This window comes from Staurois parvus, unplaced genomic scaffold (genome assembly GCF_062004578.1).
Source record: "Staurois parvus isolate SC_StPar_1 unplaced genomic scaffold, SC_StPar_1.0 ptg000419l, whole genome shotgun sequence".
NCBI lineage: Eukaryota > Metazoa > Chordata > Amphibia > Anura > Ranidae > Staurois > Staurois parvus.
The window spans coordinates 60,531-73,851 of NW_028318215.1; the positions used below are offsets into that span (position 1 = coordinate 60,531).

The 13,321-nt window shown below is 48.7% G+C and overlaps 1 protein-coding gene across 1 annotated transcript in view; it reads left to right on the forward strand.

The window, feature by feature from the left end:
• CACNA2D2 (calcium voltage-gated channel auxiliary subunit alpha2delta 2) overlaps window positions 1-13,321 on the forward strand; it is an 87,354-nt gene that overhangs the window by 60,517 nt on the left and 13,516 nt on the right. The window contains exons 19-21 of the mRNA XM_089687145.1: window positions 99-193; window positions 6,253-6,303; window positions 10,338-10,409. Coding sequence (XP_089543271.1) covers window positions 99-193; window positions 6,253-6,303; window positions 10,338-10,409 — 218 coding nt within the window. The remainder of the gene's footprint in view (window positions 1-98; window positions 194-6,252; window positions 6,304-10,337; window positions 10,410-13,321) is intronic.

Below are 13,321 nucleotides of genomic sequence, written 5' to 3' on the forward strand. Positions count from 1 at the left end.
ATCATTTCCTTTGCAGCAAAGTCGGTTTTGGAGCTCCACTGAGCTTCTCTGGTTTGTGTTCATTGTTTTTGTTCAAGGGTCTCTTTGTTTTCTTCCAGTTGTCGGAGTGAAGTTGGACCTGGAAGCTTGGGTGGAAAAGTTCAAAGTTCTGGCCAGTAACCAGTCTGAGTCCAACCCTCAAGGACCACGCAAGGTCAGGAAACGCTTCACATGTTCTAGAAATAAAATGCATTTGGTATACCGGCCTAATAACATGTTACCCATTGAATATTCCTGGCTGTTTAGGGATCTTAGTTATAAAACACAGTGTTCAGTCTTGTGTGCCGGGACAGGGTCCTCTCCAGGTAAAGGTGACAAAGTGTGCCCCCCACCCCCACCCCAACCCAAGAGGAAACGATGGAGCATGCACATCCATGCATACATTGGGTGAGCCGGCTAAGGGCACAGAAGTGACAGCTCCAACCAGGATCTCCTAGAGGTCCCACCTTTTCCTCCAAGTCCAGCTGGTAGGATGGGGGGAGGTGATAGGATGGGGTTGAACCAGCGTGATCTAGTCCTTCTCAATGAGTACAAATTCCATTAAAATGATCATTTTTGTTCTTCCATTTGGGGACTAAACTGCTTTACAGATCATCAACAGTGAGATTTTATTGGACAATTTATCTCTTTTATAAAATCTCAAAATTTCTTTTTCTAGCACAAACCATTATTTATTCAAAGGCAGCGATACAAAAAAAACAACTACTGCAAGTTTTAAATATTCATGAATGAAAAAGGAAAAAAAGGAAGAAATGAACAAAAATAAATTATGGTTAAATAAAGCTCAACGAGAGCCCACAATTATTACTAGAAAAAATGTACATTTATTAAAGACAACGAAGAGTCACATTAAGGGACATTCTTCCCACTGACCCCCAATGTAAGGGACATTCTTCCCACTGATCACCAATGTAAGGGACATTCTTCCCACTGACCCCCAATGTAAGGGACATTCTTCCCACTGACCCCCAATGTAAGGGACATTCTTCCCACTGACCACCAATGTAAGGGACATTCTTCCCACTGACCACCAATGTAAGGGACATTCTTCCCACTGACCCCCAATGTAAGAGACATTCTTCCCACTAATCCCCAATGTAAGGGACATTCTTCCCACTGACCCCCAATGTAAGGGACATTCTTCCCACTGACCCCCAATGTAAGGGACAATCTTCCCACTGACCCCCAATGTAAGGGACATTCTTCCCACTGACCCCCCAATGTAAGGGACATTCTTCCCACTGACCATCAATGTAAGGGACATTCTTCCCACTGACCTCCAATGTAAGGGACATTCTTCCCACTGACCCCCAATGTAAGGGACATTCTTCCCACTGACCCCCAATGTAAGGGACATTCTTCCCACTGACCCCCAATGTAAGGGACATTCTTCCCACTGACCCCCAATGTAAGGGACATTTTTCCCACTGACCCCCCAATGTAAGGGACATTCTTCTCACTGACCACCAATGTAAGGGGCATTCTTCCCACTGACCCCCAATGTAAGGGACATTCTTCTCACTGACCACCAATGTAAGGGGCATTCTTCCCACTGACCCCCAATGTAAGGGACATTCTTCTCACTGACCACCAATGTAAGGGGCATTCTTCCCACTGACCCCCCAATGTAAGGGACATTCTTCTCACTGACCACCAATGTAAGGGACATTTTTCCCACTGATCACCAATGTAAGGGGCATTCTTCCCACTGACCCCCAATGTAAGGGACATTCTTCCCACTGACCACCAATGTAAGGGACATTCTTCCCACTGACCACCAATGTAAGGGACATTCTTCCCTCTGACCACCAATGTAAGGGACATTCTCCCCACTGACCCCCAATGTAAGGGACATTCTTCCCACTGACCCCCAATGTAAGGGACATTCTTCCCACTGACCACCAATGTAAGGGACATTCTTCCCACTGACCACCAATGTAAGGGACATTCTTCCCACTGACTCCCAATGTAAGTAACATTCTTCCCACCGACCACCAATGTAAAGGACATTCTTCCCACTGATCACCAATGTAAGGGACATTCTTCCCACTGACTCCCAATGTAAGGGACATTCTTCCCACCGACCACCAATGTAAGGGACATTCTTCCCACTGATCACTAATGTAAGGGACATTCTTCCCTCTGACCCCCAATGTAAGGGACATTCTTCCCACTGACCCCCAATGTAAGGGACATTCTTCCCACTGACCACCAATGTAAGGAGCATTCTTCCCACTGATCACCAATGTAAGGGACATTCTTCCCACTGACCCCCAATGTAAGGGACATTCTTCCCACTGACCACCAATGTAAGGGACATTCTTCCCACTGACCCCCAATGTAAGGTACATTCTTCCCACTGACCCCCAATGTAAGGGACATTCTTCCCACTGACCCCCAATGTAAGGGACATTTTTCCCACTGACCCCCCAATGTAAGGGACATTTTTCCCACTGATCACCAATGTAAGGGACATTCTTCCCACTGACCCCCAATGTAAGGGACATTCTTCCCACTGATCACCAATGTAAGGGACATTCTTCCCACTGACCCCCAATGTAAGGGACATTCTTCCCACTGACCCCCAATGTAAGGGACATTTTTCCCACTGACCCCCCAATGTAAGGGACATTTTTCCCACTGATCACCAATGTAAGGGACATTCTTCCCACTGATCACCAATGTAAGGGACATTCTTCCCACTGACCCCCAATGTGAGGGACATTCTTCCCACTGACCCCCAATGTAATGGACATTCTTCCCTCTGACCACCAATGTGAGGGACATTCTTCCCACTGACCTCCAATGTAAAGGACATTCTTCCCACTGACCCCCAATGTAAGGGACATTCTTCCCACTGACCCCCAATGTAAGGGACATTCTTCCCACTGACCCCCAATGTAAGGGACATTCTTCCCACTGACCTCCAATGTAAGGGACATTCTTCCCACTGACCCCCAATGTAAGGGACATTCTTCCCACTGACCCCCAATGTAAGGGACATTCTTCCCACTGACCCCCAATGTAAGGGACATTCTTCCCACTGACCCCCAATGTAAGGGACATTCTTCCCACTGACCCCCAATGTAAGGGACATTCTTCCCACTGACCCCCAATGTAAGGGACATTCTTCCCACTGACCACCAATGTAAGGGACATTCTTCCCACTGACCCCCAATGTAAGGGACATTCTTCCCACTGACCCCCAATGTAAGGGACATTCTTCCCACTGACCCCCAATGTAAGGGACATTCTTCCCACTGACCCCCCAATGTAAGGGACACTCTTCCCACTGACCCCCAATGTAAGGGACATTTTTCCCACTGACCCCCCAATGTAAGGGACATTTTTCCCACTGATCACCAATGTAAGGGACATTCTTCCCACTGATCCCCAATGTAAGGGACGTTCTTCCCACTGACCCCCAATGTAAGGGACATTCTTCCCACTGACCCCCAATGTAAGGGACATTCTTCCCACTGACCCCCAATGTAAGGGACATTCTTCCCACTGACCACATTTATAATGGAAGCCCCTCTCCTAGTGTCCATCAGTTCAGGGGGCCCCTTTCACACTGACCACCAATGGAAGAGATCATTTCTCCAACAACCACCAATGTGATCTTCTCCGTCTTTCTATCTATTCTCATTATTATAATAATCTCAGTAAAGTGAAGGAAGATCGTTGTGTGGTGCAGATCGGTCACGGCTGTCTGATCTCATCTCCCTGCCCCCGCCGGTGTGCCACGAGCCGTAGATGTGTCATTATTAGCCGTGGCTCCCTAGGCTGACATTTCCAATGTTCCTCCACATTACACGGGGCCAGGAAGGCCGGTCCAGTGAGTTCTGCTTCTTGTGAATCGCACTTCTAATGTCACACGTTTCCTCTCTACTGACCTGTAAAGAAAGAGACAAGTATGGAAAAAAAAACTAACAGAGACACAGCAAGGGCCCGAGGTGCTGCACATGGCTCCATGGTGGAGGCAGACAGTCGTGCCCGGCCACACCCTCAACTGCCATCTCCATGTCATCCTGCAATGCCATTGGAGGATCCTTCTAGTTCTGGTTGGATTGCATTGAAAATTGTAATGGAAGCCAGGTGTAATGTCATGCATTGCCTATGCTGTACTCCCTGAGAGCAGAGGAAGCCAGGTGTAATGTCATGCATTGCCTATGCTGTACTCCCTGAGATCAGAGGAAGCCAGGTGTAATGTCATGCATTGCCTATGCTGTACTCCCTGAGATCAGAGGAAGCCAGGTGTAAGACATGCATTGCCTATGCTGTACTCCCTGAGATCAGAGGGAGCCAGGTGTAAAGTCATGCAGTGCCTATGCTGTACTCCCTGAGATCAGAGGGAGCCAGGTGTAATGTCATGCATTGCATATGCTGTACTCCCTGAGATCAGAGGGAGCCAGGTGTAATGTCATGCATTGCCTATGCTGTACTCCCTGAGATCAGAGGGAGCCAGGTGTAATGTCATGCATTGCCTATGCTGTACTCCCTGAGATCAGAGGGAGCCAGGTGTAAGTCATGCAGTGCCTATGCTGTACTCCCTGAGATCAGAGGGAGCCAGGTGTAATGTCATGCAGTGCCTATGCTGTACTCCCTGAGATCAGAGGAAGCCAGGTGTAAGACATGCATTGCCTATGCTGTACTCCCTGAGATCAGAGGAAGCTAGGTGTAATGTCATGCATTGCCTATGCTGTACTCCCTGAGATCAGAGGGAGCCAGGTGTAATGTCATGCATTGCCTATGCTGTACTCCCTGAGATCAGAGGGAGCCAGGTGTAATGTCATGCATTGCCTATGCTGTACTCCCTGAGATCAGAGGGAGCCAGGTGTAAGTCATGCAGTGCCTATGCTGTACTCCCTGAGATCAGAGGGAGCCAGGTGTAATGTCATGCAGTGCCTATGCTGTACTCCCTGAGATCAGAGGAAGCCAGGTGTAAGACATGCATTGCCTATGCTGTACTCCCTGAGATCAGAGGGAGCCAGGTGTAAAGTCATGCATTGCCTATGCTGTACTCCCTGAGATCAGAGGAAGCCAGATGTAATGTCATGCATTGCCTATGCTGTACTCCCTGAGATCAGAGGGAGCCAGGTGTAATGTCATGCATTGCATATGCTGTACTCCCTGAGATCAGAGGGAGCCAGGTGTAAGTCATGCATTGCCTATGCTGTACTCCCTGAGATCAGAGGAAGCCAGGTGTAATGTCATGCATTGCCTATGCTGTACTCCCTGAGATCAGAGGGAGCCAGGTGTAAGACATGCATTGCCTATGCTGTACTCCCTGAGATCAGAGGGAGCCAGGTGTAAAGTCATGCATTGCCTATGCTGTACTCCCTGAGATCAGAGGAAGCCAGGTGTAAGACATGCATTGCCTATGCTGTGCTCCCTGAGATCAGAGGAAGCCAGGTGTAATGTCATGCATTGTCTATGCTGTACTCCCTGAGATCAGAGGAAGCCAGGTGTAATGTCATACATTGTCTATGCTGTACTCCCTGAGATCAGAGGAAGCCAGGTGTAATGTCATGCATTGCCTATGCTGTACTCCCTGAGATCAGAGGAAGCCAGGTGTAATGTCATGCATTGTCTATGCTGTACTCCCTGAGATCAGAGGAAGCCAGGTGTAAGACATGCATTGCCTATGCTGTACTCCCTGAGATCAGAGGGAGCCAGGTGTAAAGTCATGCATTGCCTATGCTGTACTCCCTGAGATCAGAGGAAGCCAGGTGTAATGTCATGCATTGTCTATGCTGTACTCCCTGAGATCAGAGGAAGCCAGGTGTAAGACATGCATTGCCTATGCTGTACTCCCTGAGATCAGAGGGAGCCAGGTGTAAAGTCATGCATTGCCTATGCTGTACTCCCTGAGATCAGAGGAAGCCAGGTGTAATGTCATGCATTGCCTATGCTGTACTCCCTGAGATCAGAGGAAGCCAGATCTAAGACATGCATTGCCTATGCTGTACTCCCTGAGATCAGAGGAAGCCAGGTGTAATGTCATGCATTGCCTATGCTGTACTCCCTGAAATCAGAGGAAGCCAGGTGTAATGTCATGCATTGTCTATGCTGTACTCCCTGAGATCAGAGGGAGCCAGGTGTAAGTCATGCATTGCCTATGCTGTGCTCCCTGAGATCAGAGGAAACCAGGTTCATGAAGCTGACTGTGCTGCGTTTTCTAGGATTTCTAACGTCTTTTGTTCTCCTCAGCAGTGCAGTCCCTCGGCGAGCTGTGAGATGGACTGCGACATCAACAACGAGGTGAGTGGCGTCTGTGTGCGCATGACATCATCAGGGGGTGTGATTTTCCTGACGAGCTCCGCCTTCTCTGAGGTCATCCTGTAGCGGACCCAATGCATAAAATTTAACATCGGCATTACCGACCCATACACCATCATCCACCTGCCTGGAGTTTGCATGTTCTCCCTGTGCCTGCGTTGGTTTCCTCCGGGTACTCCGGTTTCCTCCCACACTCCAAAGACATGCTGGGAAATGAATTTTCTCCTGTCTAAATAGGCCCTAGTATGTGTATGTATGAATGATAGTTAGGCACCTTAGATTGTACGCTCCTCGGGGGCGGGGACTGATGTTAATGTACAATATATACAGTGGGGATGGAAAGTTTGGGCACCCCAGCTAAAAATGTGTATTAATGTGCATAAAGAAGCCAAGGAAAGATGGAAAAATCTCCAAAAGGCATCAAATTACAGATTAGACATTCTTATAATATGTCAACAAAAGTTAGATTTTATTTCCATCATTTACACTTTCAAAATAACCGAAAACAAAAAAATGGCGTCTGCAAAAGTTTGGGCCCCCTGCAGAGTTAATATCTTGTACTGCCCCCTTTGGCAAGTATCACAGCTTGTAAACGCTTTTTGTAGCCAGCCAAGAGTCTTTCAGTTCTTGTTTGAGGTATCTTTGCCCATTCTTCCTTACAAAAGTCTTCCAGTTCTTTGAGATTTCTGGGCTGTCTGTCGCACGGCTCTTTTAAGGTCTATCCATAGATTTTCAATGATGTTGAGGTCAGGAGATTGTGAAGGCCATGGCAAAACCTTCAGTTTACGCCTCTTGATGTCATCCCCCGTGGATTCCGAGGTGTGTTTAGGATCATTATCCATTTGTAGAAGCCATCCTCTCTTTAACTTCAGCTTTTTCACAGATGGCATCAAGTTACCATCCAAAATTTGCTGAAATTTTATTGAATCCATTTTTCCTTCTACTGGTGAGATGTTCCCTGTGCCACTGGCTGCAACACAACCCCAAAGCATGATTGATCCAACCCCATGCTTCACAGTTGGACAGAGGTTCTTTTCATTCAATTCTGTGCCCCTTCTTCTCCAAACGTACCTTTGCTCATTCCGGCCAAAAAGTTCAATTTTAACCTCATCGGTCCACAGAACTTGTTTCCAAAATGCATCAGGCTTGTCTATATGTTCATTTGCAAAGTTCAAACGATGATTTTTGTGGTGAGGACGTAGAAGAGGTTTTCTTCTGATGACTCTTCCATGAAGACCATATTTGTACAAGTATCTCTTTATAGTGGAATAGTGACCACAACTCCAGTGTCTGCCAGATCTTTCTGGAGGGATCGTGCAGTCAAACGTGGGTTTTGAATTGTTTTTCTCACAATCCTGCGAGCTGTTCTGTCTGATATTTTTCTTGGTCTTCCAGATCTTGCTTTAACTTCCACTGTTCCGGATGACTGCCATTTCTTAATGACATTCCGAACAGAGGATATTGACATCTGAAAACGCTTTGCTATCTTCTTATAGCCTTCTCCAGCATTGTGAGCGTCAACTATTTTCAGTTTCAGTTTTGTAGACAACTGCTTAGAAGAACCCATGGTGCTGATTGTTGGGGCAAGGTCAGATGAGTCGGGGCATTTAAAACCTTTGAGATTGACATCACCTGGTCTTCCCAGACGATGATTGAGAACAATCCATGACACTGGCAGGTCTCAGCTTGGCAAAGGGGGCAGTACATGCTATAAACTCTGCAGGGTGCCCAAACTTTTGGGGATGCCATTTTTTTGTTTTCTGTTATTTTGAAAGTGTAAATGATGGAAATAAAATCTAACTTTTGTTGACATATTATAAGAATGTGTAATCTGTAATTTGATGCCTTTTGGAGATTTTTCCATCTTTCCTTGGCTTCTTTATGCACATTAATACAAATGTTTAGCTGGGGGGCCCAAACTTTCCATCCCCACTGTATATATATATAAAGCGCGGCGTAAACTGACGGCGATATAGAAGTACCTGAAATAGAGAATACAGATAATACATAATGTTCTCCGTCAGGGGCAGACTGACCATTCAGGAACTCGGGCACTGCCTGAGGGCCCAGGGTCAGTAGGGGGCCCCATGAAATGCCCCTGGTACCTTTCATAGGCTTTTTTGAGTGTGGGCGAGGACACAGGGGCCCCATGATCCCCTATAGCCTGGGGGGCCCCATGAGTTGTTAGTCCGCCCCTGTTCTCCGCAAATACACGGCATTGTGTAGAACCGACGACCTTGACGGGACGCGTTACAGCTGGCCATACAAGGGGCAATCTCGGCTAGCGCGATCGCGCGTTCAATTCTTTTTTTTCCGGCAAAATCACAAAGCAATTGAAGACACGGTTTTGATCCGCCGCCAAAACGCGGGATTTAAATTGCCCCGATCTGATCACGTTTGACAAAACGGTTGCAAATTTTTCCATTTTCGAAGCTGTGAATTTGTTTGCCATTCCATCGTCCCAATGGACCGAGTTCTGGTGGCCGATGGGACTCGTCGGTGATGAACTGGTGATTACTTGCCGTCGTATCGGCAATTCCCGGTGGATTGAATAGGTATAGAGTGACTGAGCCGCTCCTGAGAAGTGCAGGAACAGACAGGTTTTTGGAAAGTAGTTGGACCCAGTTTTCAGACCTCGGCATGGGGGCTTGGCATGGTGCAGCCAAGAGGGCAAATGTTGGATGGCCTTAGGGACTCGTCGGTGATGAAGTGGTGATTACTTTCCGTTGTATCGGCAATTCCCGGTGGATTGAATAGGTTTTAGATTTGACTGAGCCGCTCCTGAGAAGTGCAGGAACAGACAGGTTTTTGGAAAGTAGTTGGACCCAGTTTTCGGACCTCGGCACGGGGGCTTGGCATGGTGCGGCCAAGAGGGCAAATGATGGGTGGCCGTTGGGACTCGTCGGTGATGAAGTGGTGATTACTTTCCGTCGTATCGGCAATTCCCGGTGGATTGAATAGGTTTTAGATTTGACTGAGCCGCTCCTGAGAAGTGCAGGAACAGACAGGTTTTTGGAAAGTAGTTGGACCCAGTTTTCGGACCTCGGCACGGGGGCTTGGCATGGTGCGGCCAAGAGGGCAAATGATGGGTGGCCGTTGGGACTCGTCGGTGATGAACTGGTGATTACTTGCCGTCGTATCGGCAATTCCCGGTGGATTGAATAGGTTTTAGATTTGACTGAGCCGCTCCTGAGAAGTGCAGGAACAGACAGGTTTTTGGAAAGTAGTTGGACCCAGTTTTCGGACCTCGGCATGGGGGCTTGGCATGGTGCGGCCAAGAGGGCAAATGATGGGTGGCCGTTGGGACTCGTCGGTGATGAACTGGTGATTACTTGCCGTCGTATCGGCAATTCCCGGTGGATTGAATAGGTATAGAGTGACTGAGCCGCTCCTGAGAAGTGCAGGAACAGACAGGTTTTTGGAAAGTAGTTGGACCCAGTTTTCGGACCTCGGCACGGGGGCTTGGCATGGTGCGGCCAAGAGGGCAAATGTTGGATGGCCGTTGTGGTGTGTCGTAAGTCCTATTACCAACCATTAGTCCAGCTCATGGCACGGAAATGTTGTCCAATGTAATCATTGAGGAGTATGAAAAGCACACAACATGGCCAGCAATTGGTGGACAACTCTCCATCACACCTCTACAGGCTGGTAGAGCGTCCCAATCCACAACCGTGTCCTTCAAGTAGCCCCGCTCCTTTCCTCGTGGCCGGTAACTTGGAGTTGGTCCCCCCTTTTTGGCCATACCATCCTCCACTCGCTGTTGGAGCGTGTCTGTGGGAATCGTATTAATGGTCACTTAGTCCGGGTCACGGCACCAAAATGTGAGGCGTACGGCCAGCTTGAGAGGTAGTCAGGTCTACACAGCCTGCTTACGTGTTGGTGTTTGCACCAGAAATTTGGATAGTTGAGGTCCAAGTCCAGTCTTGTCACTCTCCCGTTGCTCAGAAACGATCTTGGTCCCCCCCGTTACTTCCGTGTTTAGGGCCGAAGATGTGTCATGTGTTTTTTCTCTGCAGGATCTACTGTGCGTCCTGATTGATGATGGTGGGTTCCTCGTCATGTCCAACCAGCAGGACCACTGGTCCCAGGTCAGTGTTTTCTAACTTTCTCTAATTTCCTGACTTTGCACCATGTAGAAGGATCTAGGCATGCCTGTTGGAGAACATGGTGTGTTCGGGGGGGGGGGTGCCTTGATGTAAGGAAGGACAGTTAGATTTGGGGGCTATTTATAAATAGATACATAAATTCTAATTACAGAAGAAGGGAAGGAGGGGCCAAGATGAGGTGATGAAGAGATGGGGGAGGGGATCTTCTGTCTAGGCTCCCACACTCATGTCCTTGGAAACCATTCACGCCAGACTTCTTTGTGTTCTTGGAGCTCTTCCATCAGGCAGGTCCCAGTTAGTTGCACCCTTGACCCATCATTAAAGGAGTCTGTACCGGAGGCCGTAAACGTTCATCCATGTTGGAGGCTCACGTTTTCCAGCAGATGATTACATCGGATGACCATAATGCTTCGGTCCCCGGCAAGCATGCTGAACATGTGGGGACAGCATATAGTACGGGGAGGCCTACAATGCCCCCAGTGCCTCCAACCTCCCACAGTGCCGCCCAGCCTGCTGCAGAGTCTCTAGTCCTCCATAGTGTCCCCAACCTGCAACAGTGTCCTACAGCATCCTCCAACCCCCCGTAGTGGCCCACAGTGCCCCCAGGCCACCTAAGAACCTTCAGTTTCCATAGTGCCTCCCAACTTCCCACAGTGCCTCCAAGCTTCCCTAGTGCCAATCAACATCCCAGAGTGCCCTGGGCCCCCTGAGAACCAACAACCTCCATCGTGCCTCCCAACGTCCCATATTCTCCAAGCTTCTAGAAAGCCCTCCAACCTCACATAGTGGCCCACAGTGCCCAAAAGCCCCCTAGAGCAGCCTTCACAGTGTCTCCCAACCTACCGCTGTGGCCCAGCGTTCTGCAGAGCTTCTAGTCCTCCATAGTGTCCCCAACCTGCAACAGTGTCCTACACCATCCTCCAACCCCCCGTAGTGGCCCACAGTGCCCCCAAGCCACCCAAGAACCTTCAGTTACCATAGTGCCTCCCAACTTCCCACAGTGCCTCCAAGCTTCCCTAGTGCCAATCAACCTCCCAGAGTGCACCTGGGCCCCCTGAGAACCAACAACCTCCATAGTGCCTCCCAACTTCCCATAGTCTCCAAGCTTCTAGAAAGCCCTCCAACCTCACATAGTGGCCCCCAGTGCCCAAAGGCCCCCTAGAGCCCTCAGCCTTCACAGTGTCTCCCAATCTCCCTCTATGCTGCAGAGCTTCTAGTCCTCCATAGTGTCCCCAACCTCCAACGGTGTCCTACACCATCCTCCAACCTCCCATAGGGGCCACAGTGGCCCCCAGAGAACCTTCAGCTTCCATAGTGCCGCCCAACTTCTCACAGCTCCTCCAAGCTTCCATAGTGCCCCCCAGCCCCCCTTAGTGCCCCCCCTCCCCCCCCTGAGAACCCATAACCCCCACAGTACCTACCAGCTTCCCACAGACTCCAAGCTTATATAAAGCTCCTCAACCTCATGTAGTGACCTGCAGTGCCCAAAGGCAGTGTAGTAGCAGTGTAGTAGTGGTATAGCAGCAGGTTAGTGATGTAGTAGCAGTGCAGTAGTTGTGGTGTAGTGGTGTAGTAGCAGTGTAATAGTAGTGGTGTTGTAGGGGTGCAGTAGTGGTGTAGTAGCAGTGTAATAGTAGTAGCAGTGCATTACTGGTATAGTAGTGGTGTAGTAGTAGTGTAGTAGTGGTGTAGTAGTGTAGTAGTGGTGCAGTAGTGGTGTAGCAGTGTAGTAGTGGTGTAGTAGCAGTGTAGTAGCGGTGTAGTAGTAGCAGTGGTGTAATCGTGCAGTAGTGGTGTAGTAGTAGTGTAGTAGCAGTGTAGTAGTGGTGTAGTAGCAGTGGTGTAGTGATGCAGTAGTGGTGTAGCAGTGTAGTAGTGGTGTAGTAGCAGTGTAGTAGCGGTGTAGTAGTAGCAGTGGTGTAATCGTGCAGTAGTGGTGTAGTAGTAGTGTAGTAGCAGTGTAGTAGTGGTGTAGTAGCAGTGGTGTAGTGATGCAGTAGTGGTGTAGCAGTGTAGTAGTGGTGTAGTAGCAGTGTAGTAGCGGTGTAGTAGTAGCAGTGGTGTAATCGTGCAGTAGTGGTGTAGTAGTAGTGTAGTAGCAGTGTAGTAGTGGTGTAGTAGCAGTGGTGTAGTGATGCAGTAGTGGTGTAGCAGTGCAGTAGTGGTATAGTAGCAGTGTATTAGTGGTGCAATAGTGGTGTAGCAGTGTAGTAGTGGTGTAGTAGCAGTGTAGTAGTAGCAGTGGTGTAATTGTGCAGTAGTGGTGTAGTAGTGGTGCAGTAGTGGTGTAGTAGCAGTGTAGTAGCAGTGTAGTAGCGGTGTAGTAGCGGTGTAGTAGCAGTGGTGTAGTGGTCCAGTAGTGGTGTAGTAGTGTAGTAGCAGTGTAGTAGTGGTGTAGTAGCAGTGGTGTAGTGGTGTAGTAGCAGTGGTGTAGTGGTGCAGTAGTGGTGTAGTAGTAGTGTAGTAGCAGTGGTGTAGTGGTGCAGTAGTGGTGTAGTAGCAGTGTAGTAGTGGTGTAGTAGTGGTGTAGTAGTGGTGTAGTAGCAGTGTAGTAGCAGTGGTGTAGTAGTAGTGTAGTAGCAGTGTAGTAGTGGTGTAGTAGTGGTGTAGTAGTGGTGTAGTAGCAGTGTAGTAGCAGTGGTGTAGTAGTAGTGTAGTAGTAGTTTAGTAGCAGTGTAGTAGTGGTGTAGTAGCAGTGTAGTAGTAGTAGTGTAGTAGCAGTGTAGTAGTGGTGTAGTAGCAGTGTAGTAGTGGTGTAGTAGCAGTGTAGTAGTGGTGTAGTAGTGGTGTAGCAGTGTAGTAGTGGTGTAGTAGCAGTGTAGTAGTGGTGTAGTAGCAGTGTAGTAGTGGTGTAGTAGCAGTGGTGTAGTGGTGTAGTAGTGGTGTAGTAGCAG